Raw genomic sequence first — 27,869 nt, forward strand, 5'->3', positions numbered from 1 at the left:
ATGCAAGCCTCTGAACAGCGCTTCTCAAATTTTACCGAGAACCACAGCCCCGGAGATGGCTCCGCTTCGAGGTGTGTGGTGCTGCGGGTCCGCAACCCACGCTTGGAGCGGCGAGGGCGGTGGTTCCCAGACTCCCCTGCACCTCGCAATCCCCGGAGCGTTCCCAAAACTTCGGGCTCCTATTTCCTACCTCCAGAAACTGTGGTTTCATTGGTCGGGGATCTGCTCTGGGCTTGGAGTCAGTGAAAGATCGCCACGTGACTCCGAGGTGCAGCTACGTTTAGGAAGCACGGAGGAAGCACACGGCCAAATAGACCCCTAAAGAAGACAAACCAGTAACGTAAGGACAAGCTAGTTTAGGTGGTATGATGCACGGTTAGTGCTTCGCAGAGGGTGGCGGGTGCGAGAGAGGTTGCGCGTCAGCGGCGCCTCCTGCTCGGCCGCGCGGGTTAGACCAGAGCCTCTCCCTCGGGCGGAGGTACCCCGGCCGCCAGGCCCGCCCGCGGGAGGGCGCTGGCCCGCGGAGGGGCGCGGGCCCGCGAGCGGCCTCACGGAGCATGCGCGTCTGCGGCGTGGGGCGGGGCCTGCGATCCGCGCGCGCGCCGGCGCCCCAGCCCCGCCCCCCCGGGGTCGCGCTCCCGGAAGTGCGGCGGGGTCGCGCGTCGGGTCCTCCGGGGCCGGGGGGCGCGGGGCCGAGCGTCGGCCGCGCGCAGCCGTTCGCCGCACGTGTCTCGGCACGTGGCTGAGCGGCGGCCCCGGGCGCCCTGGAGCCGCGGGCCTCTGTCGCGGAGGCCGTGTCTTCCCTGACCATCGCCGACGCCTTCACCGCGGCGGGCGAGAGCCCCGCCCCGCCGCCCTCCGCGCTCAGTAGGAGGTTCATCTGCTCGTTCCCCGACTGCAGCGCCAATTACAACAAGGCCTGGAAGCTGGACGCGCACCTGTGCAAGCACACGGGGGAGGTAACCGGGCGGCCGAGCCTCGAGCCTCGGGACGCGGGACGCGCAGGCCGGCCCAGTGGGCACCGTCCGAGGCCCCGGGCGGGCGGCACTGGGCGCACATGCCTTTGCAGGTCCGGGTCCGCTTTGGCGCCCTGAGCCAGAGGCCAACCAGCTCTGCCTTAGGTTAGGGAGAGGTAGACAGGTTACAAGATTGAGCCATCCTTGTCTTGGGCTCCAGACTTACTAAGCCGCCGCTTCCCCTTTGATCTTTTTTTTCTTTTTTAAGATTTTTTTTACTTCTTCATGAGAGACACAGAGAGAGGCAGAGACACAGGCAGAGGGAGAAGCAGGCGCCCTGCGGGGAACCTGATGTGTGGACTCGATCCCAGGACCCTGGGGTCACGCCCTGAGCCAAAGGCAGAGGCTCAACCCCTGAGCCACCCAGGCGCCCCTTCCCCTTTGATCTTGAGTCTTAGCCAGTCACTACCCCTGGATAATCTGAATCTCTACCTAAATAGGTACAGAGGAAGGATTCATTTGCTCTCACACTCACCCCCAACAGACACCTGCCTTAAGTCCTGGCTTCCTGAAACTGGAATGGAGGGTAACTTCTAAGTACTGGAGATGTGGCAAGTAGCGCGTGTTCATTCCTCCGTAATTCAAGACCTTTCTAGCCAGGAAGAGAAGGTAGTGAGCAAAACAGACCAGGCTTCTGCTGACACCGACCTTATCCTTTAATCGGGGCAAAGGAATAAGTAGGAATGAAGTGTAGTAAATGGAGAGCTCCTGGAGGATGGTCAGGAAAGGTCTCCCTTGACCTGAATGAGAAGGGAAGGATCCAGTCATGCAGACAGGAGGGAAAAACAGTCTGGGCAGAAAAATAAGTGCAAAAGGAAGCTGTGATTGAGTGTGATTGAGTGTGATCGAGTTGGGGACAGTATGGGACCAAGTCTGAGAAGCAGAAGCAGAGCAGTCTGGTGGACTCATTTGTAGGCCAGGGTACAAATAGGGTTTGGAGTTTGGGTTTTATTTTGAAGGCAAAGGGAAGCCTTTGGAAAATGACCCCTGGGGAAAGGGGAGCTCAGAGAAGCCAAGGAATCTGCCCAATTTCCCAACAGTTGGCAAAGCCTGGCTTCACACTGCCTCATCTGAAGGGGTTTAAACTATCTATCTTCTTTCCTTCTTTCTTAGACGTATTTATTTATTTATTTTCAAGAGAGAGTGTGGTGGGTGGGGAGAGGGAGAGAGAATCTCAAGCAGACTCTGTCTGTGATGAGAGAGGAGCCTGATCTCATGAGCTTGAGATCATGACCTGGGCTGAAATCAAGAGGCAGATACTCAACCGACTGAGGCACCCAGGTGCCCCTGAAGGCCCTTAATTTCTTAAACCAGGGACCTGTAGCTCCTGCCTTTGCTCCTAGCACCTGCCTAACTTATGGGCCATTCCTTCATGTGTCCTCATGGCCCCCATCCTCCTTAGCCTCTCCAGCTTTGGAAGGTTAGCCATTTCCTCCAGCTCTGTCCTCTTCCTCACTGACTTTTTTCTTTGCTCCTTTCTGCCCTTGACTTTACCCATGCCACCCAGCTGTCTTGGCAGTCTTACCCAGTGACTGGCTTCGCTCAAAAAATCCATTATGTTCTGCCTCCCTGTATTTGCTCTTGCCCACTCTGTCCCTCAAATTGTGGGTTCTGAAACCTATATGTCCAAGTAGGGAAGCATGTGGTCATTTTTGTATCCCTGCTTGAGAACGACTGGGGCAGCAGAGCCCCCTCCTCCTTCTGTGGGCCACCCCCAGAGCCATGGCCCAGGGGAAGGATAGATTGTCTGTGTCTGTAGGCCTGAGGGAAGTAGCTCTGCAATCCCCTCCCTCAGCTTTGCTCTCTGAGACAATAAACTGCCCTCTCTTTAAAATGACGACAAAACAGAATTACAGGTACTGTGCAAAGTTCTGTGATCTTCCCCCAGTAAAACAACTCTTCTGTCTTCCTGTTTGCTTTGCTACTAATACTGACATTTGAGGTCTTGGTTTCTTCCTCCTGGACTGCCCTGGGGTTATGTTCTTCATAGTTCAATAAACAAAACTGCTTATTTGGGGGATGTTTTTGACTTTTCCTGTAGGTTCAGAATGGAGACGACTCCTCCCGACCCCTGGGTCCCAGTGGTGGTTGAAGTTAGGCTGGGAGCTATCTGCTTTACTCTGGCACCTGTGAACATCTTCCCGGAGGTGTACCAGGCATTCTCTTAGCACAGACCTTGGGCTTGTCCAGGATGAGACGGAACCTGCACGTTCCTCTGCCCTGGGCTTCGAATGGATAAAATATACTGTGGTGGCAGCCTGTGTACATAGGCCACGCTAATAGCAGACAAGTAATCTTTAAGGGGGTTGCTGCTGAAGCCTGTCGTTAGGTTAGGTGCAGGTTAACAGTGCCATTACTGTGAAAGCTACCTATTTATTTCCTATGCTATTCATAGAACAAAATCTGCTGTACTGCCTTTGTGAGAAAGTTTGGCATTTGTAAAACTCCATTATCTAGCCTCGATGCCCAATACTGAGTGGAAGCCATCCCGGAAGGCGGAGTCCATGGCTTTGCCTACTACACATTTTAGGTCTTTAAATAATACCAGAGTTACTAACTAGGGGAGGATTGACATGTTTTCTTCTCTCCTTCCTGCTAGAGACCATTTGTTTGTGACCATGAAGGCTGTGGCAAATCCTTTGTCAGGGACTACCATCTGAGCCGCCACATTCTGATTCACACTGGGGAAAAGCCATTTGTGTAAGTAAAGTACAGTTTTTAGGCCTTTGAAGTGGCTGCGTTTGGCATGTAGACCTGGTAAGAAATGGATTGTTAACTCCAGAGACCAAGAGCATGCAGCTTCTGTGCTTTGTATCTCCTGGTGCAAACTGGGGTTTGAATGTGTGGAAGAGAGGAGGGGGTTTTGTGGGTCATTTGTGTGCGATAACTTCAGGAATGCATTTATCTGAAGTTTTCTTGAGTTTGCATCCTCTCTTCTTTCCATAACATATATACTGACTGGGAAATCCACCCCCAAAAACCACTCCATTCAGACTAGATGGGTTACTGGTTCCCTGGCAGAGTCTCGGCTCCATGTGTAAGGGTCTTTGTGAACCAGTAAGCTGCTGGGTTAAGAGATAGAAGCATGAAGGAGTAGAGCTTTTAATAGTTTATCTTGTATTTCCTCAAATTAACCCCCTGCACCTCTCCCATACCAGGCTCATTTTATTCTTTGTGGAGTTACTGATTATTTCTAAAAGGATAGAGATACTGCTTGTGTGGTAAATCAACTACTTCTTTAAAGCAGTGGAGCTCAGATTTGGGGAGCATGTGAATCACCTGGAGAGCTTATTAACACACAGAGTGCTGGATCCCGCCCCAGAGCTTCTGATTCAGTAGGCAGGAAGTGGGGCCTGAGAATTTGCATTTCTGGCAAGTTTCCAGGTGATGTTGATGCTGTGAGTCTGGCATCCACACTTCGTGAACCACTGAACGGAATGTTCATGGAAACACTTAGTTTTCAATGAAAATAATAATAATTTATTAGATATCCAGAGCTACATGTAGGGGACCATGTAGAGAACTAGCTGTATGGGAGGTTTTGCAGATGTTAGAATCTGATATCATAACTGTGTTCTATGGGACAGTTCCTAGAGCACCAAAGTTTTCTAATGATCTGAGTGGATTTCTTTTAGTTTTAAAGATGACTGTGAAGTGTCTCATGTTTCACTATGGCCCAGTCTGAGGTCAGTTGTCAGTTGTTGACACAGGATCCTCTTCACGTCATTCTCCATGGGGAGCAGCCACCTCTCTGTATGACCAGAGTGCTAGCCAGCGGGAATGGGACAAACTACTGTGGGGGCAGATGTCCTTATCTCAGTCCCCGTTCAAGCACACAGAACTTCATCAAAATAATGACCCTAAGTGAAACTTAATGTATCTCAAAGTGGAGTTCAGCTAGCCCAGCAAAGAGTGAGTCAGCCTGGTCTGGAAAATAGAGCTGGAATATAGCCTTTGCCCTGGAAGTTTCGCTTTGAGGAATTTATTCCACAGATACACTTGTGCCTGTAGTAAGTGGGTATACGTGGTTACATGCTACACTGTTAGTAATAGCAGAGTCATGGAATCACTGCCTGTGCCCCAGTCGTCAGGAGGGACTGAAGAGTATGTCACACAGTAGAGTCCTCCACAGCTGGAAAAAAGAGTGCAGATGCTGTCTGTGAAACTGGGAGAGAATCTCCAAGGCGTATTTATTGAAAGACCAAGGTTCAGAAGAGTATGTACGGAGGGCTTGCCTTTTTGTGTGTAAAAAGGAGAAGGGAGAGCTGGACAGGAAGAAACTGTATTTATATTTGCTTCTGTCTGGTTAAAACTCTAAAAGTTATTTTATAAAACCAAAGTCATTGCCTGTCCTGGGAGTGGTGGGGAGCCCTGGGTGGATAGGGGGCAAGGAAGGAAGGAAACATGCAACCGTGTCCCTTTTATGCTTTTTCTGAGCTCAGTTACTATAGACTCTTTAAAACAAAATCTTCCAGAAGAACTGGGGCTGGAATTAGAAATGACAAATACCCACCATTTGTTTTGATGTGGATGGAACTGGAGGGTATATGCTGAGTGAAATAAGTCAATTGGAAAAGGACAAACATTATATGGTCTCATTCATTTGGGGAATATAAAAATTATTAATATAAAAATAAAGGGAAGGAGAGAAAATGAGTGGGAAATATCAGAGAGGGGGACAGAACATGAGAGACTCCTAACTCTGGGTAACAAGGGATAGTGGAAGGGGAGGTGGGCGGGGGGATGGGGTGACTGGGTGACGGGCACTGAGGAGGGCACTTGGCGGGATGAGCACTGGGTGTTATGCTATATGTTGGCAAATTGAACTCCAATTTAAAAAAATTTTTTAAAAAGAAAAAATAATAATAGAAAAAAAAAAGAAGAACTGGGGCTGGATACAGATGCACAGGGTAAATGGGAAAGCTTCCCTTGGGAACAAGGCAGCTCTGTGGCAGTCCCTGCTGGCTCTCTCTTCAGCTGGACCTGTCCTCCACTCTAGGTCCCCAGCGGACGCTGTCACTCGCTCTCTCTCTGGCTCCTTAAATTCCCTGTGGCCTACACCGCTACAGTCTAGTCTGAGTTCTGCTTCCGTTCGTCATCTCTCTCGTTCTTGTCAGGTGGCATCCCTGTCCACCTGATGACCCGCAGCAAAGGCAGGGCAGCTCCCCTGGATGCCTCAACCTCTCAGGCAGCCCCTACAGAGGGCAGGTCATCCCATCTGTTACTCATCCCTTAACCCCTGTCCCTCCTCTGGCTGCCACGGTCATATTCTAGGCTCTCACTCCCACTTGAATGGTGTTTTCTCTGCTTCCAGACTGCTTCCTTTCTTAAAGCTGGGCATGGGTTTGAAGTGTCACTTTCATAACAAAGTCTAGGATCTTATGGTGTTTAAATGACCTTTGTGATCTGGCCTTTTTATGATCGTGCTTGATTCTCAGACATGAAATTGTGGTCCAGCTGTGCTTAACTGACCAGCAGCACTGCCCTGCAACTTTCCCTACATCGTCTGGGCCCCTGCTATTCGCTTCCTGTCAGGACCTTTCTGGGCCTTGTCCTCTTGCCCCAACCTTGTGTTGGGTTAGACGCCTGTGTCAGGACTGAAGTCCAGAGTGACAGCAAACCCGCCACACCAGAGGCTTAAATAAGACAGTCTCTGCTTTTCTTGTTTAATTGAAAAGCAGAAGTGCAGAGGTGGACAGTTGAGGGGTGTTCCCACAGTCAGTAGGATGTGGGCCCCTTGTAACTTGTCTCTGACATCCTCATCTTGAGGCTTTGACATCATGGTCCAAGGTGACTGCTGGAGGAGCTCCAGCTGCCACATAGGCATTCTAACCACCAGGGTGGATGAAAGAACAGAAAGAGGTGTGCTTCCTTTTTAGAAACTTGGCAGTTGTTGAACAGGATGGGCCAGAAATATCCATGTATCCATGTATCCATCCCCTAATTGCAGAGGAGGCTAGAAAAAGCTCTATTTCTGTTGACCTCGTACCTAGCTAAAACTCTGTACTCTGTTCCTGAGGTCAGAAACAACACCTGTTGGAATTCGCAGTGGGCTCTTCTCCATTGCCCCTCCCATGTGCTTCCAGTGGCCTACCTCCCACTGCCCCTGCACACTGTCAGCTTGTGTGTCTGTCTCCGCCTGTCCCTGTAGCTAGCACAGTGCCTGACAGGAGTATTATCCAGTGTTTATCAGCGGATGATAGCTGAGATTAGGGCTGTCAAGGAAGTCCTGCTTCATCCATCAGGTTTAGGAGAACTCATCACAAGAAGAGTAGACGTTAAAAAAATGCAACTCCACAAAGAATTTAGATAATTCAAGGGCAAGATATAGAAACGCTCATTAAGGGGGACTGGAGTGGCTTGCTGTTATGACAGAGGGCATAGTGGTTTGTGGTTTTGCCCTAAATACATTTTTATCTCTGATGGTAGGCTGAAACTAGTGTTTTTGAGGTTTTTTTGGAAATGCAGTTTATTATTTGACATTTCAAGCAAAATTAAGGTTATGAGATTCTAAATCAAGAACAATTTGACTTGAACACAATTTAAGCCTAAGGAGGGTTTGGGCTTTGGAACTTGTGTTTTCCACTTTCCCTCTGCCGAGTTCATAAAGGATGTCTGATGCAGTGTGCTCGATTTCAGAGGCCTGACATGAAAATGCATCTCATTACATGGCGATCATTTCAGAGTTGAGAGGCTGGCACTTTGACTTAACACTTCACAATTTGTTAAAGACTATTTTATACTATACTTTGGAAAGTAGCTTTACAGAGTTGGAGGATATATGTATCTTAGAAATTCTCTCCTTTGTCTCGTTAATATTTTGGTCTATGCACTTTCTTACAGTTGTACAGCTAGTGGCTGCGATCAGAAATTCAACACAAAATCAAACTTGAACAAACATTTTGAACGCAAACACGAAAATCAACAAAAACAATATGTAGTAAGTATGACTGATTTTCTTGGCTTAAATTTTCTAAATATTTTTATGCTTACTGTCTACATTTCTAAAATGCTCATCAACCAGATTTTTCTGCCAAAAACCTGAATTTAGCCCAACTACTAGCCATCCTAATAACGGCTTATTTTGAAAGCAAACACTTTTGTGCTTATGAAGTTTATTATTGGTAGACTGCCCCAGAACGAAACACTTTTCCTATTTCAAATGTGTTCATCTGTAAAGCTTCCTGCCTAGAATTTGATGGTAACCCTGTGGGAGCAGGTAGCAAGTATGAAGTCTTCACAATATTTTCATCTTGAGGGAATTCTCTTGTGAATAGTTCTTTGATTTTTCTCCAGACTAACGAAACTTTTTCTTAAACAGTGCACTTTTGAAGGTTGTAAGGAGGCTTTCAAGAAACACCAGCAGCTGAGAATCCATCAGTGCCAGCACACCAGCGAGCCGCTCTTCAAGTAGGTGCTTCTCTGGCTGAGATCCCACATTTCAGGTGGGAGTGAGAGTGAAATGCAAAGATTGGATACAAGTGTTCTGAAACCACTTCATCAGCATTTTTCTATACCATGAATGCCCATTTATACTGGGGCATTTCAGAAGTTTAACTTTGCTTTTCTAACAGAAATAGTTAATATGTTTCTGAATGATGTGTGAGATCAGTATAATTGTGGCTAAACTTGAAAAGCTAAGAAATTAGTATTCTGCTAGAACCCATTTAATTGTGTGAAATGTCATTATACAGACAACGAAGTATTCTTTGCTCACAGAGCAAAAGTTGCCAGGCTTAGCGTGCATTAGAGCGGCCTTCCCAAGGAGCAGGAAGGGTGCCTGGACACCCAGAGGTGGACTTGGCCCAGGGTGTCAGAGAGCCCTGGCCACCTGCTTGCTCTGAGGAACATCTTGAAGGGCACTAGCTGGCAGCTGTGCATGCAGCCGTCCTGCCGAGTGCCTTCCTGGGGCCACTGCAGGGCTGGGGCCTGTCCTTGCTGGCTGGCCTACCACCTCCTGTGCCGCTGGGGCCTGTCGCAGGGAAGCGGCCCATGCCCCTGCGTGGCTCCCACTTGCTTTCCATGCTGCAGTCCCCAGGCGGCAGCACTCAATACAGCAGAGACATTCAAAGTGCCTCAGGGGTTTACCTCGGCCATTTTTTTTGTAGCCAGGGAAACAGTCCATTTTCAGAAGTATAAAGAAAAGTCTAATTTGATCATACATGCAAAAAAAAAAAAAAAGTCCTGCTTCTTTTCTGTTTTGTCTCAAGGCTGGTCAAGTAACTTGAATTTCACTTGTGATTCAGTCTCAACTTTAAATCTTTTTCTGATTGGTTTGGTTGTGGGGACAGAGGCTTTGGTAGCAGAAAGGGAGAGAGTGACATTCACCCTAAGCAGATGCTCCACAGGAATGGATTGACTCATCCGTCCCGTGTCGTTAACCTAGGTGTGCCCATGAAGGCTGTGGGAAACACTTCACCTCACCCAGCAGGCTGAAGCGACACGGGAAGGTCCACGAGGGTATGTCTGGTGATCCCCAGGGGTGCTGCTTTGAGTAGGCCCCAGTACGGTGTGTGTGTGTCTAATTCTTTGACCGTAAGGTGCTTCCTCTTCTATTCCGTGGTCACACAAAGAAATCGGACACTGTGTAGGCAGGGGCAGCCTGTGCTGCTCATTCAGGTTTCATACTTGGCCAGAGGCACTGCACAGTCTTGTCTGTTTCTCCACTCCTCTGTCATCACTGTTCAAAGCAAATGTTTTATTGTCTGCCACAAGTGCCTGCTGGTGCTTTATGCTTCTCAGTGTTAGTGCTCCAGCCAAGGTTGGCTTTTCCGCCACTGTTTAAACCTCTTTACTACCTGTGTCTTTCTTCTCCTTATTGACACGGAGAATAGTTTGGATAATACTTTCAGGTTTTGGGGTAATCAGATTGCCACTTTTTCAAAAAGACTCAATAAATATTTGAATCCATACTCTGTTTCCAAGAGGGTTTTTTTTTTTTTTAATATCTGTATTCCAATTTCCTAAGTGTAGAATATATGGAGCTTTTGTTTTAACAAGAGACTCGTAGCCGAAGAATGAGAGGTAGCCTTGTTCCTTTTAGTTTCTCTCTGCTATTTAGTTGATGAAACACAAGTTAGCACAGGACCCTATAATGCAGGGAGGGGACGGGGCTGTGAGCCATGGAGGCAGGGAGACAGCAGCTAAGAGACCACGTGCAGTGTACGTAGCTCACTGGGCACAGCGGGAGAGGGGACTATGTGCTTCTGGGAAGTCTGCTGACATAAGACCCCATGTGGAATACCATGCTGTGCAACTACTTGGTTTCCCTGTACAACAAACTTAGTTTCTATTCCCAACTCTAAAGACTAACAGATTATTGGGAGGTAGGAGAAAAATTATATAGGAAAATTTTATATATATAAAAAAAAATTATTTTTTTTTTTTGCAAATGGAAGATACGTGCTTTTATTTAAATAGTTCTGTAGCGCTTTGGTTTTTCTAAATTAAATTTCAGACGTATGAAGAGCCAAGACAGGCTGGACAGCCCAGCAGGACACAAGAACAAAGTGTTACGCACGTTGATGCATTCGGTGTGCCAAGCTGAGGACGGAGGCTTTCCAAGCCCCTGGGGCCTCTTGGGTGCTCAGAGTGCACGTTTGTTCTCGGACGTGAAGATCTGTCTCCTGACAAGATGGGGGGGCAGGTTCTCTTGGGGTGGGGCAGAGGTGGGACAGCTGGCTCCCCGGGCAGGAGAACTCTGGCTTCCTTGGGGAAGCAGAAACCAGAGAAAGGCCGTCCTGCCGCGGGGGCAGTAGCGCTGCGTCAGCGCAGCGGGGGCAGTAGAGGCGAAAGGGTGTGGTGGGGACTGCGGCGGCCAGAGGGGCAGCGGCCAGGCGGCTGCACCAGCAGGCGGTGCGGGCTCAGGCGAGTGTTGGAGGCGAGCTCCACACTTGGATTGGTACGCAGTGTCCTTGCTTTTGAATAATGCCGCTGCCTCGGGCAGACTAACAGATTATTGGGAGGTAGGAGAAAAATTATATAGGTTTGTTTTCTTTCTAATTACGATTGGTGTTTACACAGAATATTCATGAGAAGCAATGCACCAATGTATTTTTTTCTAAATAGGCTATATGTGTCAAAAAGACAAATGTTCCTTTGTGGCCAAAACATGGACAGAGCTTCTAAAACATGTGAGAGAAACCCATAAAGGTAAGGAAGACGTGTGGCACAGTGTAAATCTTTGTTGCTATAGAACTGCTTTTAAAGAATGAAATGTTACATATGAGCCCTAAAATAATAACCTTTCTGTGTGATGTTTTATGACGTGCTGGGTCCCTCAGCTGTTTGACAAATGAGCAGAGCGAGCTGTGGTCCCAGGTTCGGGAGAGGCTATGCCAGGAGCTGCTGTGCAGTTGTTGTTGTTGTTGTTGTTGTTGTTTTTTTTAAGGTGTTATGTATTTGAGAGAACGTGCACAGAGAGGCGGAGGGTGGAGAGAGAGGGAGAAGCAGACTCCCTGCTGAGCAGGGAGCTCACTCTCAGGATCCCAGGATCATGACCTGAGCCGCAGGTGTACACTTCATGACTGAGGCATCCAGGTGCCCCACAGTTGGTAGTTTTAAAGGCTCTGGCAAGTAAAGAACCTAGGGAGGCCCTGGTGTTCTGTGGGGCAGCGTGGAGAACCAGTGCCTTGGACGACAGGGAAGGAAGCTGGTCTTAATCTTCCCTTGCCCACAGCCACCGTGCTGAGAACCCCTGTTCCCCCGGTAAGGGAAGAGAGTGTGCCTCTACGTGATACAAGAACGTGGGAAAACAGAGACAAACTTCCAAGTGATAAAGATTGGAGTTAGTTTTCTCATTTACAATAATCATATTTTGGGCAACATTCCTTACATATTCAAATTAACTTCTTGTGTATGGTGATGCCTGAGGAAGTTGTCTGTGTACTCCACCAGAGGACATAAAATGTGAAGTATGCCAGAAGACATTTAAGCGCAAGGATTATCTTAAGCAGCACATGAAAACCCACGCCCCAGAAAGGGACGTGTGCCGGTGTCCAAGAGAAGGCTGTAGCAGAACCTACACGACCGTGTTCAATCTCCAGAGCCACATCCTCTCTTTCCACGAGGAGAGGCGCCCATTCACTTGTGAACAGGAAGGCTGTGGCAAAACATTTGCAATGAAAGTAAGTACTCAGCCTCCAAATGCAGTCCTTTGGGTCTGTGGCTTCCCAGCCAGGTTCCTGGGAGCCCTAGGTTTCCAGATGCTGCCCCAGGGCCGAGAGATGGGGAGCGCGGGTGCTCTGGACCGTTCACTCTTGCTTCACTTAGAGTGGTTCTTAACTCAGGTTCGCAAAACAGCCAGATTTGCCTTTGCCTATAGTTCTCAAAGCATGGCCCTGCATCAGGAGCATCAGCATTACCTGAGAACTTGCTAGAGATGCATAGCCATAGGCCCACCACTGAATGAGAAACTCTGGGGATGGGGCCTGGTAACTTGGGCTCTAACAAACCATCCAAGCGATGTTGTCTAACTTTGAGAACCATGGCCTGTGGTACTACATGCTCATTAATTGTAAGAGTATGCTGATACTTGGGTGTTCTTCTAGACTGTTGTCATCTAGGGATTGAGAGACGTGGGCAACAAGGACATGGGGGACCACAGCACCTGAGACTCTAATCTGGGTCTTGGTGTGATTTGACTAAGACTGTGACACTAAACGGAGGGCCTGTGCAGTCCTGCAGACTCTCAGTCTGGCAGATGCTCTTCCAAGTATGTACCAGGAGTTGTAACTATGACTGAAGAGACCAGTGAGGCAGCCTCAGCATGCATCCCGACCATCAGAAAACAACCTGGGGCTGATGGTGCTCAGCATTATCAAGGACAGCAAGACCTTGGTCAGATATCCCACTGGTGTTTGGAAATGCTGCCGACATCACTTCAGTTAAAAGAATCTTCTTCAGCTTGGAATATCTCACTCAAAACTGGTCTCCCCTCCTCTTACTTACAAAATAAGTAGGTTGAGACTATAAATTCCTCACCTGGGTCTTTGGGAAAGGCCTAGGATTTGAGGAAAAATTCTATTCTGGGTAGAGGCCACACTCTCAATGGTATATAATAGAAAGGTTGATAGTTTATTTATTTACTAAAGATTTTTATTTATTTATTCATGAGAAACACACAGAGAGAGAGAGGCACAGGCAGGCAGAGGGAGAAGCAGGCTCCATGCAGGGAGCCTGACATGGGCCCGAGTCCCCAGGATCATGCCCTGGGCTGAAGGCGGCGCTAAACCGCTGAGCCACCCGGGCTGCCTGTTGACAGTTAATTTAAATAACTCATAGAGTTTTCATATTAATAGACACCAAAATGGCAGGGTTTTTAAAATATAACTTTTTTTTTTTCCTTCATTGTAGCAAAGTCTCACTAGGCATGCTGTTGTGCATGACCCTGACAAGAAGAAGCTCAAAGTAAGTTGAATCAGGCAGGCTGTTGATTTTAAACATCAGTTACCTCAGCCAGATGCAATCTAGAATGTTTTTGGCTCCTTATTACTGTGTGAGCCTGCACTGCTATGGAAGGGATGGCATGGCCTTCATTTTCTTACAGAGTGTGGTAGGCTTGTTGGGGGGTACAGCTATTAGAAGACCAGTTTACAAAGTTTGATTATGAATTCTCATTGTCTTGTTTTCTTATTTTCAAAGGTAAAACGATCTCGTGAAAAGCGGAGTTTGGCCTCTCGTCTCAGTGGCTATATTCCTCCTAAAAAGAAGCAAGAACAAGGCTTATCTGTGCCTAAGAATGGAGAGACCCTGAACTGTACCGAAGACAAGGTGCTCTCGACAGTTGCAATCCTTACCCTCAGCTAAACCTCACATTGCTTTGTTTAAACAACTACACACGAAGAGTGAGCTATTTCCTCTCAGAACCACGTTTTTCTTTATTAAAATCACTGATGCACATCTGATTCTCTATTGTCTCTGTTTTCTTTGTCCAAAGAATCTCTTTTCTGGGTTTCTTGAGTTTCTCTATATGCATTCTCTTCCTTTTTGCTCAAATGACGAAGAACACATGTTACAGCTTTTCCTCCTCTAACAGGTTGTGGCCGGGATAAGAAGGTAGCTATCCCCGGCATAGTCTGGAGTATTTTATTACAGATATCCTCCTAGAAAGGGAAAACAGCCAAAAATTAATTTAAAACCAATGTTGACTCCTTCTCGTGTTAATGCAGTAATACACATAAAAATCAGCATTCCTGGATTGCTGTTTGCTGTTCTTAAGTGAGCAGCTAAATCAAATTATGCCTCTCTGGTTAAGCTGACTGAAACCGATGAAAACAGGCAGTTTTATGAACTCTATGGAACTAAACGAATGCACTAAAGGTTGACAGCTTTAAATCCCCCACTTCCGTCATGACATTGAGGGGCTATGTTTGACTCCAGATACCCTCTCAGAAAAAAGCAGTGGGCTTAGGCATTAGCAGAGGACTCTCTTATCCGCCCCCCCACCCCAAGTCTACTGCAGTTCGGAACAGCCGCTAACAGTCACTGGAGTGATTAGGAAAATACACCTAGTTGTAGAGATTCTGGATCAGCTGGGCTGAAACCTAGGCCTAAGTGGTTCTAACCTGGAATGAGGGTAGAAACCACCAGACTAATGCTGCCTTTGAGCTGCTAAGGCCTCAGACTCTAAAAGGAAAACAGATATTCTACAAACTTATGCTGAGTGTAAACTGATACTGGCAGTGCTTCTCAGGGGCATTTATAAACAGGAGATAGACTTTAAAAAATGAATCTCTGTTTTTAAGTGACAGATACTGCACAATTTGTTAAACAGAATAGTACATAGCCGTGAAATTCTGAAGTGCAGTGTTCTTGTGATAAAACACGCTTCAATGGAAAAAGGGATGGATACAGAGTATACTTGCATTTTGAAAAATGAATTGGAAAGCCACTGCCATCACTGGGTGGAATTACCAGTTGCTTTCCTTTGCCTTTACGTTTTCTAGATTTTCTACAATTATACCTTTAGCTCAGAAAACGAACCACGCACGAGCGGTTACTCATACCTGCTTTTACTTACCATCTTGTGTTCGGGCTCCTCTACATTTTTCCCTTTCTTTATAGTAATTTGAACTTTGTATTTTTTCTCAATCCACTGCTGAATCTGTTTACTCTTTGTGTCCAGATCATGTTGTCCAATATTTGAAGAAAGAGTGAGTTCCTTAGTCAGGACAGGTCCTAGTTTGAAACAGACTGGGTTCTAGGACTGTTTACTGGTCTCTTCATGAAACCTGAGCTGTATCACACATGCTTCGTGAGGTCAGCTTGCCACAGGGCCCCGAAGGCTCCACTCTTAGTTTCACAGGCCAGTAAACACTTTTTTACACAAGGGAGATGGACTGACATAAAACTACCAATTTTTTTTTTACCTGCCAAGTAAGAGTATTTATGTCTTGGACTTTTAAAAGCAGAATAGATTTCTGTAATATATGAAACGCTTCCAGTTACCATCACCCACATTTGATGAAACAACAAAAGAATGGTCCTTTAAAAGGAACGAGTCTAGCTTTAGGATAAACTTGACTGTCCTTATTTTTCCTTCTGATTGGAGCAGCATCTGGGAAGTATTCATCTCATCTGACTCCTTTTCTGATGCCCTCCTAGTAACAGTGGGGTCATCTAGACTACATCAGACAAGAGAGAGCTCCTAGGTCCTTTACTCAGAAATGGAAATCCTGACTATCCGAAAATTATCTTACATGGAAGGAACAGACTACTGAAAGCATCGAGACAATTCAGAGTTTTCATATGGGGGGAGAAATTACATCTCAACCCATGTGGCAATCTCCCCACGAGGACTGATTAAATGTGAAAAGATACAACTTTAAAGCAGAAGAAAAAAAGTGCATGTTTGTGACCTCAGGATAGGAGAAGGATTTTGTTAAGAAAAAGCCTGATAACTTCCTATATCAAAACATTACTGGGAAACTTAAAAAGGTCAAAAAAGGGAATCTAACTGGGACAAGGTTTTTTGGCATCACACAGAACAGAGAACCCTATAAATTGGGGTGGGGGTGGGGGAACTGCAAATAGAAAAACAAGGAATATGAATAGGCGATTCAGAGAGGAGGCAACTCACATGGTGAAAGGAAATATAAATAATAAAGATAGGCTTTCTCACCCATCAGGAGGACAAAAATGAGGTAAGAGTACCAAGTGTGGGTGAGATGTGGAGAAAGAAATCTCATACACTGCTGATAATCTGCCCCACAGATTCTGGAGACACTGACAGATACGCTCATTGTTCCTCACAGTGAAAGACTGGAAACGAGCCCAATGTCCATGGAAAGGCACCAACAAAGCCACGGTATACGGTATATCCTTAGGATTCCAATTAGTAATTATAATAAATTAGCTAGGGCTGTTCTATAAACATGGCTCTTGCAAACTGTGTGACATAATTTTATGTATATAAAATCATGCCATATACTGTTTATATATAACAAGTTTAACCACACACAGACTACACCCCGAGTCCGTAGTGGGGGTGGAGGGGGAGGGAGCACAGGCACTTCAACTTCTCTGTAAGGTTTTGTTTAAAAATCTGAAGCACAACAATGTTAATGCTTGCTCATCTGGATGGTGGGTAACAGGTGTTTATATTTTTCTGTATGTTTTCTAATTCCCAAAAGTTTTCAAAAAAAAAAAAAGTCCTTTTATTAACACCCCCTTGCTTCCTTCTAGCCCCTGCAGCTGGTCCTAGGTCTCATCCAGAATAAAATAATGCCTTTAACATCCTAGCCCTTCAACTATCTCGGACAACAGTGACTCGTCTTCTCTAAGCTTCTCTGGGCAGTTCAACTATATTTCTGTAATAGTTTGGTGTCTTTATCATCCTAGCTGGGCTCCCTGAATACTTTGTTTTCCAGTCAACATCCTTGTTGTGGAGTGTGCTGTTACAGACTGAGCCACAGAGAGTGTGTGATTTTCTTAAGACTTGTAATCTCGCTGCAGCAGCCGCAGGACCAAGTTCCTGGGCCCTGGTTTAGGGTGTTGTCCAGAAAATGATCTTCCAGAACAATCAGTACTTAGTAGGAATCGTAAAAAATCTTTACTATCCACTTCATAGTTCCATGAATGTATGAATGACCAGGGCACCATAAGGTGACTGGCGAAGTGTATAAGTGAGCATTATTTACCAATATTGGAACAAAACACGGGGCTGTGAAAGCTCTGTGAATCACCTTGGAGATTCACTAAGCAATGAACTGAGCCCTTGTACTTTAGAGATGAGGAAGAAAGGGGCTAAGGGTGGCCCAGCCCAGGAACAGGGACTCCAATCCGCCTCTTCTGAGTGTCATTTCCTTCCTGGGGTCCCCAATGACTGCCACCTGGGGCCAGAGACAGAGCCAATGACCCATCACTCTGGGGTGTTTACCTTATCTTCCCTTTATTTTACACAGGCTGAAAGGAAGAGATGCTGACCACAAGGTATCGGGGGAGAAAGACGAGGAACAGACACAAGTAAGAGGGTTGGAGAAAGCTGGGCTAAAGTGCTGAGAGGGAACGTCCCCCGCTTCTCCCATCCCCGTAGGCCCAAGGCTCTTTGGCCCAGGCCACAGTTGGCCGCAGAAGTGGGGTCCCAAGGCGTTGGGGAGCAGGAGGCATGACACCTACCAGGCTTCGGGTGGGCCTTCTCCATCTCCCGAAGTCGCAGCCGCTCCTCGTGAATCTGCAGCCCCGAGAGGAGCTGGTACTGTGGAGGCTCCGAGCCGCTGTCCCTCTTCACGAGCCTCAGGTCCCGCTCAGCCATGAGCCGGATCACCTCGGCACGGTGCATGCTCCCCAAATCATTGCCTGCCTCGTCCAGCACGTGTATGACTCGCTCGTGAATTTTTCTTCCGATGTTGCTAAAAGCTGGGTCATTCTTTGTTTTCTTCTTCCTGCTGTCCTGGGTGTCTGCCACGGTACCAGAGGCTCTGGCATGCGTCAGGGAGAATAGTCTTGGGACAGGAGCAACGAGGGGCAGCTGCGCCGGGATGGTCGGGGGCAGGATGTAGGTACCAAAACATCTTCTAGTGCAATTTCCTGCCATCTTCTTTAAGGTTTGTAACGTTAGCCTCTTTAGAAAAAGGGCAGCCATCCTAAAAAAGCAGGGAGAAAGAGCTGTTACAGTTCAGTTAGTTCATCCCCAGGCTGTGGTGCTGTGGTACATGAAGGCTGTGAGTGAGACTGCAGGTATGTCATCTGCAGGAATGTTACAGGTCCGGGCCTAGGGAAGTGACACCCATGACGCAGACTGTCAGGTGACTATGGTCACACTAACCCTCCCCAGTGCAAGTTATTGTCAGAATAAACCATATATGCCCAGTGCTTTTGTTTCCCAGTATTTCTTCCCCCAATACTATCTCATCTGACCCTATTTCCCAAGGATCTTATAGCGCCAACTCCATAAGCAACTATCATCCTAAAGGTTTAGGAGAATGCAGCATATAAAATCCTTGGTGATTCATAAATGCCAATTCATAAACTTTGAGTACAATCAACTGCTAACAATTTATCAATACATCCGATGGTATACAGAAGACAAGAGCAATCTTCTGGGAAAGAGGACTCCCCATGAGGAATCTGACCCATGGGAACATCACTGAGACTTTCAAGAAATGCCCTGGCGTGAATCAGTGTGGACCTCAGAAACTGTACAGATGACTCACAGGCAAGGCATGACGACCAAATGTTAACTAAGCATGAGGCACACATGGTGATAACTGTGCCTCTTATATCTGGCATTTTGCTTTTGTACTTGCTTCTCTCCCCAGTGGCCTTCTCCTTACATTCACACGTGAGGGGTGCAGGCTGGAGGAGCAATGAGAGGACCCAAGTGTGTAATCTGGGGTCTGCTTAGCAACACAAGAACTCAAGGAGCTGGGCCTGTCCACGACTAAAGAGGAAGGGATGAGGGGCCTTCAGCAGTGCTTCTCAAAGAATGGTCCCTGGGTCACCTGCAGGAGAGTCACCTGGAGTGTTTGCTAAAACTGGAAATGCCCTCTGGTCCCCGGCTTTGATCCCACCAGGCTGTACAACCACTGATCCTACCCCCATCACCACTCCTCCTTTATGCCTCTAGTGACGACTGCTATGGAAAACAAAACACAGGACACAGTAAATTGAATGGGAAGTGATGGGAGGCACATATTCTCACTTCTGTCCTCACCTAGCTAGATAACACCCATATTTATCATTCTGGCTCCAGCCTCTCCCCTGAATCCCAAACTTGTAGAGTTGACTGCTGAACAACTTGTCCACTTAGATATCCAGTGCCACCCACAGTGAACCACCACCGAGCTCTCAATCTTCGACCCTCTGCTCACTCCTCTCTCATATAAAGACCACAACCCTTCCAGCTGCTCAGGCCCCAAACAGCAAAGTTATCCTTCATTCTCCTTTTTCTCTTAGCAACTTAGCAGTGCATCTGGCTGTCCAACCTCTAAAGACATCCACGATCCAACCACTCCTCACCTTCTCCATTGCTAACACCCCACTCCAAAAATACCATCCTCTCTCACCTGGTTTACAGTCACTGCCTCCTGAGTGCCCTCCTGCTTCTGCCCCGACCCCCTATAATTTATCACCCACATGGCACACACATTGACCCTTTAAACATGTACATGGCAGATGACATCCCTCCTGTGCTCAGAACCCTCCACTGGCCTTCATCGCACTTGAGGTAAAAGCCAAGCCTATGAAGTGGCCCACAGTGCCCCCCTCCCCGACAGCACCTACCCCACTCTCCTAGCTCTGTTCAACCTCACTGGTTTCTGGGCTGTTCCCTGAGAATACTGAACACAGTCTTCCTCTGGGTCCTTCTACCCAGTAGTTCCCTTCCCTCAGCTGAGTGGTTCATTTACCTCAGACCTCGGCTCAAGTGTTACTGCTCAGCGAGGCCTCCCCATCCACTCGAGAATACCATGCACCCCATCACTTTCGAATCCATTACCTTGCCTTTGGAAAAAAATCCACTGCCTGACATATATTTATTTGCACACATATTCATAATCTCTCACTAGAATGCAAGCTTCCCGAGATGATGTAATTATCCATTTTGTTCACTGCTATGTTCTAACACCAGAGCCCAGAGCCCGGCCCAGCTGAGTGACATGCTAGTGAATGTCTGAGCCAAAGGCAATAGCCAGGACCAAAGTCAGTGTCTGCTGGCACCTGACCCCTAGGTCCTCAGATGCGTCATTCCCTAGCAATATACACAAATGCTGGTAACCCACACTCTTCCCATTCTGGTTACCATTTCAAATGTCCACTGACCCTAGTGAGATCTATGGCCAAATGTTCCACCCCCAGTGAATGAGATGAATTCACTTACAGTCCTTACCTGGTTGGGGACTCCAGCTGTACATGTGGTAAAAGCTCTAAAATAGGAGCAAACTGGATTTTAAATAGCTGAGATACTACTGCTTAACCAAAAAAACCAGGTATTTGTTGGTAGAGGAAGCCCCTAAACCAAAAAAAGCAGGAAAGCCTGAAGAGACCAGAGAAGACTTTTTTCCATTTATCATCAGAAAGATAGCAGCAGTGCCAAATTTCACTGTGAGTTAGGATGGCACTAGCAATGGATGAAAGCTACTGTGTCCTGGGTAACAAATTCTCAACACATTAAATCAGATAATATTATTTCAAAATGTAGGATTTGTATTTATTTATTTTTGAAAGATTTTATTTACTTATTTATGAGAGACAGACAGAGAGAGAGAGGCAGAGACATAGGCAGAGAGAGAAGCAGGCTCCATGCAGGGAGCCCAGTGCGGAACTCCATCCCAGGACCCTGGGATCATGACCCGAGCTGAAGGCAGATGCTCAACCACTGAGCCACCCAGGTGCCCCCAAAATGTAGGATTTTTAAAAGCAAGTAAGCATATAAACAGCGGAGGCATAGGAAAAAGATGAAAAGAGATTTATGAAAACCTTGGTTGTTTGTGGTTAAGGACACAAGTGATTTTTCCCTCCTATCCTTCCTAATTATCATTTTTTCCTCAATCTTTTACATGGAAGAAATATTTTTTATACTAGCAAATAAATTATATTTACTTACAAAATGAAGACTATTTCAGGAGAATGACATAGAGATTATTTTAAAGCTTTAAAAACACTTTCCAGGAAGGAAAAAATTTAAAGAGTAGAAAAATACTGTATTGTTCTTTAAATTCTATACCATTATTTAAATTTTAAAACATTTTAAATTTCCTTGACTTACAGAGCAAATAAGCTCCAATACTAGCTAAATTTTGGCTTTGTGTCAGCAAAGCTGAACATATACTTATTTCTTCAAAATACGTGCTTCACGGATAAAAGTATAAATACAATGTTAAGAAACAAAGCTGTGACATTACTAAATTTGAATCACAAATACCTACTTAAATTCAAATAATTAAAAAGCTTTTTTTAAAAAAAGATTTTATTTATTTGAAAGCAAATGCAGGTGTGCACAAGTGGGGGGGGGGGAATGGGCAGAGGGAGAGGGAGCAGCAGACTCACTGCTGAGCAGCGACTCTGAGATTTGACCTGGGCTGAAGGCAGATGTCTTCAGCATCCCACTGAGCCACCCAGGCACCCCTAAAAAGCTTTTTATTAGGAAAAGTTTCAAACATGTACAGGAAGAATAGTATAATAAAGCCCTAAGCACCCATCACACAGCTTCTTAATAGCATGTAGCCAAACCCGCTTCCTCTCTGCCTCAACTACTCTCCTGCATCCTCAGCCTCCCATGGACTATTTCAAGGTAAATCCTATCGCGCCAGCAAATTCTTCTGTATGTCATCTCTGAGAGGTGAGGATTCTTGTCTTTTTAATAAGAATAACATTACTCCAACTAATAAACATTCCTTTATATTATAGTATATCCAGTTTCCGGATTTCCCCCACAGTATTACAATTCCATTTGTTTACGTTTCATTCACATGTCGGTAGCATAGATAGAGGCCCATTGGCCAAATGCACAGCAATTTCAACATTAAAGAACTGTGGCTGAAAGTTGTTTCAACACATGGAATATGCAAAAACCTATAAAAAAGATCATTTGCCAGAACCATACGTGACTACTACCTCAACTCCCTACTGTGAAAATTGGTAAAGAAAAAGGACTAAGTGCTCATCCTACCTTTTTAGAAAGAACTGCAATCAGCAATCATCTCCAGTTGGTGAAGAAAAGCTCTTCGTTAGAAGAGAATGTCAGCTAAAAAATAAGTGGAGAAGAAAAGTAATTTAGAAATCACTATTTTGCTACCTGCAATCAAATCACAGATTCAGGCAAGGGTGGATGTAAAAATTATTAGGGAAAAAGCTAATGAGGAAATAAGATATTCATATGGTGCCAAAGGGTGACTCAAAGATTACTTGCAAATTGAAATGGGAAAAACACACTTTGGCCGTCACCCTCCTTAACCTAAGGTCAGACTCAGCATTCCAGCGATGGGACAAGCTGACATCCTAGTGCACACCTCCTTGTGACACGCCAGGTGTACGGTGCCTTCTGTGAAACAGTCCTGCCAAAAAAGGTTTAACCTGAACTTGGTCCAGCCTCCAGACCTGGCTTCCATTTTCCAAGGAATACAAGGGCCAGATTCAGGACCAGGTCAGACATCACCACAAGGAAACAATCTGACAAATACAGACTGTGGGACCTCTGGCTTGGTGTAAAAAAAAAAGTCAATTTATGGGAAACGGAAAGGGAGTAGGGCGATTCTTGAAGAAAAAGGCAGAGGAGACATAACCATAAAATGCAATGTGTCTGAAAAAAAGCAACAAAAAAGTGATGTTGAGATACAGGGAACAAGGGGAATATGGACGAAATTGCTGCTGGACCAAAGTACTGTGAACTGAACTGTCTCAGGCGGGAAAATGCCATTCTTGGGCCTCTGAAGTATTCAAGGTTCTAGAAGACCATGACATCTGCCACTTACTCTGACAGGATTTGGCAGAAAATATGTGTGCAGGCATGGCAGTATTTGCTCAATCTACGTTATGGTTACACGGATGTTCAGTTATTAGCCTTACGACTGTTCTGTATGTTTAATTTTGTTCATAATTAAAAGAAAAACAAGAGCCCACAGGAAGGAAAAAGTTCATTAGTCATGCCAATATGAGTGTTCCAATCTGAATAAACTATGTATGCCACTATAATTTAATAAATTGGTATTCTAACTTTATGTATCTTTAAAAAATGTTCTCTTCATTAGTTTCAAGGCTATACCTAAATGAAGCCTATGTCCAGGGAAATTTACAGATTTCAAAGTCTGAATTGTTTGGGAATGCAAGTTGCCTTTTTCTTCAACTAGTTTTCATCAAAGCGGTCTAAAAGTGTCTCACCATCATAAACAAATATGGTTTCAATTTGAAGTAGAACTTGTGCAATGTTCGGCTAATAGTTCAAAGTTAACATGTTTTGGAGTAGCGGTTCCCAGAAACTAGAGGCCTACCAGCATCATCTGGGGATGCTTTTTCAAAACACAACATGTTTCCTTGTTCCTCTCTTGTTAAGTACCACTGGGTCAGGACCCACTTCAGAAAAGAAGACACAAGAAAATAAATGACAAAACATTATAAGGTAAGTGGGTTCAAGTAGTTTAGGTTACCTGGGATTACAAGAGCAAAGGTTAAGGAAAGGTTACGAAAGCTTTCAGGGTGGATGCAAAATAGGAGGCCTTGCTCTCTCATGAAATTCTGATTTAACGTCTTGATACCTCCATCAAACAAGTAGTGGGCTGAATGAAACAGCAGTCTAAATAGAAACAAAAATGCTTATGTTCTTAGGACAACTTGGGTGGCTTTAGTCACTTACTTCCACAGCTATCCCTTCTGAGACATCCAGAACTATCTGAAAAGTTAATAATCTTAAAGTCATTTACTTAAAGTGCACAAATTGTATAGTACGAGATATCCATGTTTGGTTTCACCGTAATTCAGACCTTATCGAGATCATCCTGTGCTGCAGGAATCTGTATACCTGGTGGGAGTTTTAAATTCCGTAGCTGATTCCACATTGTAGGGAAAAAAACATGTAATTTCCTTGTTGTTCTTTGTTTATCTGAGACTGGATCACTGAAAAAAATCTGTATCCTGCAAGCGCTGGGGGGTAAACTGACAAGTGCCCTCAAGGCCCTTTCATTCTTTTGTCTTAGAAATTCCTAATTTCAGTCCTCACTCCTCTGCTTGGACCTCCTCAACACCATCACTACCTTGCCTGGGACTATGTAAGAAAAATGCATCATTCCAAATGTATACAACACAGAGTAATTTTAATGTTTGATCCACATATTTCCTAAGAAATTGAAAGAATTTTAAATGGTAAGCCACAGAGCGGGAAATTACGAAATAAATATATGGCTTTGTCCTTACAGTGTATTTCATGAGAGCTTACGGCTGTATTCTTTATACTTTCACATTAAGTCTGCAGTTGATTTTTATATTATTTTTTAAAAAGCTTTTATTTTTATTTATTTGAGAGAGTGAGAGTATGAGAAGGGGGAGGGTCAGAGAGAGAAGCAGATTCCCTGCTGAGCAGGGAGCCCAGGGGGTCGATCTTGGGTCTCTGGGATTGACCTGAGCCAAAGGCAGATGCTTAACCAACTGAGCCACCCAGGGAACCCTCTGCAGTTGTTTAAAATGAACAATAATCTTTGAGAACTAGTTCCCAGACTTTTATTATGGAAATGTTTAAACATACAGAAAAGTTGAAAGACTGTAGAGTGAATGATACCCACTCATCTAGATTCTACATGTTTCTATCTTTGCTTTATTTATCCATCTATTTATTCTTCTATACATTTCATTTGTTTTGATGCATTTCAAAGTAGCTGCAGACATTGGTACATTTCATCCTCCAATACTTCAGCATGCGTTCAATTAACTCGTGTTCAATATTTGTTTATGAATCTTTCCATTTCGAGGCAAAATTTACATACAATGAAATGTACAAATCTTAAACATGCCCTTTCATTAGTTTTGACAGGGACAAACACCTCTGTAACCAAAACTCCTGTCAATATGTAGGATACTACCATCACTCCAGAAAGTTCTCTCATGCCTCTTCCAAGTCAGTCTCCATCCCCATCCCCATCCAGAGGCAACTGCTGTTCTGATATTTTTCCATCACAGTCTGTTCTCAGATTTCATATAAATGGAATCAAGCAGTATGTATTCTTTGTTGTAAGGAATCTTAGCGTGTTTTTGTTGCATGGATCGTTAGTTTGTTCCTTTCTATTTCTGAGAACTGTCCCAGTATACGAATATACTACAAAGTTTAAATCCAGTTTTCTGGTGGTGATGAACAGTTTAGAATGTTCCTAGTTTTTGGCAATTATGAATAAAGTTGCTATGAACATTCTTGTAACAAGAAAAAAAAAGTGATCAAATGATTACTGCTCCGAAGGACAGCTGCAATCCCCTTATGATACATTATTTTGCATTACCTTTTATAGTACCTCTTCAGGAGGTACTGATAGTGTATTTGTAATGAAACTTCTTGGAAAAAAAAAAAAGAAACTTCTTGGAATATGATTTAAATATGTGGTTATGAGGGAGTCCTATCCTATAAGAAATTAAATTGCTTGCACGCTCACCACTCTTCTTTCCTTTATCGCTCATGTTCACAAGCTCCTACTTACTGCTATTTGTGGTTCCCAAGGGGGTTGGATCAAAGTTACATAGATTCTAGCGGACTAAATATTTGTGAAACTAATTCTGCCAGTTCCTAGGACTTAGGAAACCTCTCTTACACCTTTCAAAGCAGTTTCACAAGGTCCTTGCTTCTGCCCACAATTCGCCAAGGGCTCATCTGCCCGCTCGCTGCAGTGTGCTCCGCAGCCTCGACAGCAGCGCACCGAACCGAACCGCGGGCGCTGAGCCTTCGTGTGCTTGCTCGCGCTGGGCTCTGGTTTTGCTCTTCCCCCCACAAGGGGTACAGACACTCTCCATACTCAGGTTGGCCTTTTAAGAGCCGTGAACCGATTGACAACGCTGGAAAGAGCCAACATGTATCTGTGGCCAATTACTTAACCGTATTTCTTTATCTATAAAAATTCTAACTTATTTTATATTTAGCTATTTTACTGAAATAGCTTAATGACTGTCCAGGAAATATTTAAAAAAAAAAAAAAAAAAAAAAAAGCTTTTAAATCCAGAGCTACAGGGATCCCTGGGTGGCGCAGCAGTTTGGCGCCTGCCTTTGGCCCAGGGCGCGATCCTGGAGACCCGGGATCGAATCCCACGTCGGGCTCCCGGTGCATGGAGCCTGCTTCTCCCTCTGCCTGTGTCTCTGCCTCTGTCTCTCTCTCTCTCTGTGTGTGTGTGACCAACATGAATAAATAAAAACAAAACAAAAAATCCAGAGCTACAGACTGAATCTTAACGTTGGAGTCATTCCTGCACGTCAACCCTCCACGCCGTCATCTGCTCTTCTAGCATTTGCTATCTCGGTGCCTCGCACCACAGCCGGTGCAGAGAAACGCCCTTGCGTTTCTGCTCTCCGTCACCCTCCTCGCTAATCCAACACCACGTCTCGTGAATTTTACTTTCTAACTCGTCTCAAATCCAAACAGGCCGCCCCATCCCCAGGGCCGCCGCCACGCCGCCACGCCGCCACGCCGGCTGAAGACCTCCGCTGTGGCCCCGCGCCGGTTTCGCGCCAGGACCCGCGCACCGCGCCCACGGCGCTCGGCCGTCCCCGCGGCGTGTCACCACGCTCCCCGCCTCTCCCCTCCCTAAAACTGCCCTCGGGTACACGCCGGCATCTTCCACGAAGCCCAGAGGCTCGCGCCACCTCTGCAGGCTCCGGACTCGAACGCTCCTCCCTCGGGCGGGGGACGCGCCAGGCGGCGGCCTCGGGCTCCCTCTCTCCCGGCATTCTGGTTGCAAGCTGAGCCGAGCAGCGCCTCCTTCCCCGGCCCGCTGCCCAGGGTGCTGAGCTCGGCCTTCATGCTCGAACACCCCGTGCGCACGCAGGCTCGCTTTCCCACTGGCACCTACAACTACAGGTCTGCGGTTCTCGCGCTGTCCCTCCGCCGGCCGCGAGCTGTCTGGGGCTGGGAACGCATCTGAAGTGCCCCTCACGGCGCCGGCCCGCACAGCACAGCGTCGCCCGGTCGGACGCCCCTGCACTCTGCCCTCCCGGAGGCCGAAGCCTTCCATTACACGGACGTGGAACTGCGGCTTTTCGGTGGCAAAGATTATTTACTCCTTTCGAGGGTCTTACGCCACAGGAGCCTACGCAGGGAAAAAGCAAACCCCGCCATCATCGAGCAACCTTGCCCGCTGCACACCCCCCGCCCCGCGAAGCTTCCTCGGGAACCCGGTGCGCGGGGAGCCGCGGCCACGCCCACCCCGGGAAGCCGGAAGCGGCGCCCCGCCCCCGCGCGCCTCGGCCAGAGGGGGCGTGGACGGCCGGCGTGCGTGCGTGCCCCTGCGTACGCCGCGACGGCGGGGCGGGGCGGGGCGCGCAGGGTCACGGGGGACCGGCGCCCGCGCTAGGGCCCGCGGTTCCCGGAGGCGCCGGCAGCATCCCGGACTCACGGACGGCTCGAGAGCCCGGCCGAAGCCCCGACCCCGCGGCAGGGTCTGCGGCACCCCTCCGCGCTCCGGCCGGCGCCAGGGGCGGCACTGCCCTTCCAGGGACTGAGCCGAGCGCGAAGCCGCTGTCTCGCAGGCCGGTGCCCAAGCCCACGTCTTCCCGCCGCAGGCCCCCTCCTTCCCTGGCCACCCCTCGCCTTTAGCTTTACCTGTGCCGGCCCGGCGACTGGTAAGGTCTGGCGGAAGAGGCCACGGACCGGCCCCCGCCGGAGCCCCCTTCGCTCTCCGTAGTGGGCGGGGCTTCGGCCCGCGTCCTTTAAAGGAAAGGTGACGCAGGGC

General features: G+C 46.7%; 2 protein-coding genes across 6 annotated transcripts; one reads left to right on the forward strand and one right to left on the reverse strand.

The window, feature by feature from the left end:
* GTF3A (general transcription factor IIIA) lies at positions 1 to 13,921 on the forward strand. Its single transcript, XM_055317227.1, has 10 exons — positions 1 to 238; positions 748 to 959; positions 3,616 to 3,716; positions 7,860 to 7,956; positions 8,338 to 8,426; positions 9,403 to 9,476; positions 11,085 to 11,168; positions 11,913 to 12,142; positions 13,371 to 13,424; positions 13,659 to 13,921. The coding sequence occupies exons 1-10, from the start codon at positions 1 to 3 to the stop codon at positions 13,821 to 13,823; spliced, it is 1,344 nt and encodes a 447-aa protein (XP_055173202.1). The 3' UTR covers positions 13,824 to 13,921.
* MTIF3 (mitochondrial translational initiation factor 3) lies at positions 13,868 to 27,869 on the reverse strand. 5 transcript variants are annotated; one of them, XM_055317242.1, is made up of 6 exons: positions 26,991 to 27,123; positions 23,444 to 23,525; positions 22,126 to 22,200; positions 17,634 to 18,100; positions 15,037 to 15,194; positions 13,868 to 14,119 (listed from the first exon to the last, which is right to left on the reverse strand). In XM_055317242.1, exons 4-6 carry the CDS (start codon positions 18,097 to 18,099, stop codon positions 13,904 to 13,906), a joined length of 840 nt encoding a protein of 279 aa, XP_055173217.1. In that variant the 5' UTR covers position 18,100; positions 22,126 to 22,200; positions 23,444 to 23,525; positions 26,991 to 27,123; the 3' UTR covers positions 13,868 to 13,903. The 5 variants fall into 5 exon arrangements, with proteins under 5 accessions (XP_055173217.1, XP_055173214.1, XP_055173216.1 ...); XM_055317239.1 differs by lacking the exons at positions 23,444 to 23,525; positions 26,991 to 27,123 and adding an exon at positions 27,740 to 27,869; XM_055317241.1 differs by lacking the exon at positions 23,444 to 23,525 and having other exon boundaries at positions 26,991 to 27,103.

This window comes from Nyctereutes procyonoides, unplaced genomic scaffold (genome assembly GCF_905146905.1).
Source record: "Nyctereutes procyonoides isolate TBG_1078 unplaced genomic scaffold, NYPRO_anot_genome, whole genome shotgun sequence".
Lineage (NCBI taxonomy): Eukaryota > Metazoa > Chordata > Mammalia > Carnivora > Canidae > Nyctereutes > Nyctereutes procyonoides.

Coding starts and splice junctions, on each gene's coding strand:
- GTF3A (XM_055317227.1), top strand. CDS start 1: ATGCAAGCCTCTGAACAGCGCTTCTCAAATTTTACCGAGAACCACAGC. Junction 7,957..8,337: donor ATCAACAAAAACAATATGTA/GTAAGTATGACT, acceptor TTTCTTAAACAG/TGCACTTTTGAAGGTTGTAA. Junction 8,427..9,402: donor ACCAGCGAGCCGCTCTTCAA/GTAGGTGCTTCT, acceptor TCGTTAACCTAG/GTGTGCCCATGAAGGCTGTG.
- MTIF3 (XM_055317243.1), bottom strand. CDS start 18,099: ATGGCTGCCCTTTTTCTAAAGAGGCTAACGTTACAAACCTTAAAGAAG. Junction 15,195..17,633: donor GAAGGCCCACCCGAAGCCTG/GTAGGTGTCATG, acceptor GTTTCAAACTAG/GACCTGTCCTGACTAAGGAA. Junction 14,120..15,036: donor AGGAGCCCGAACACAAGATG/GTAAGTAAAAGC, acceptor TTCCCTTTCTAG/GAGGATATCTGTAATAAAAT.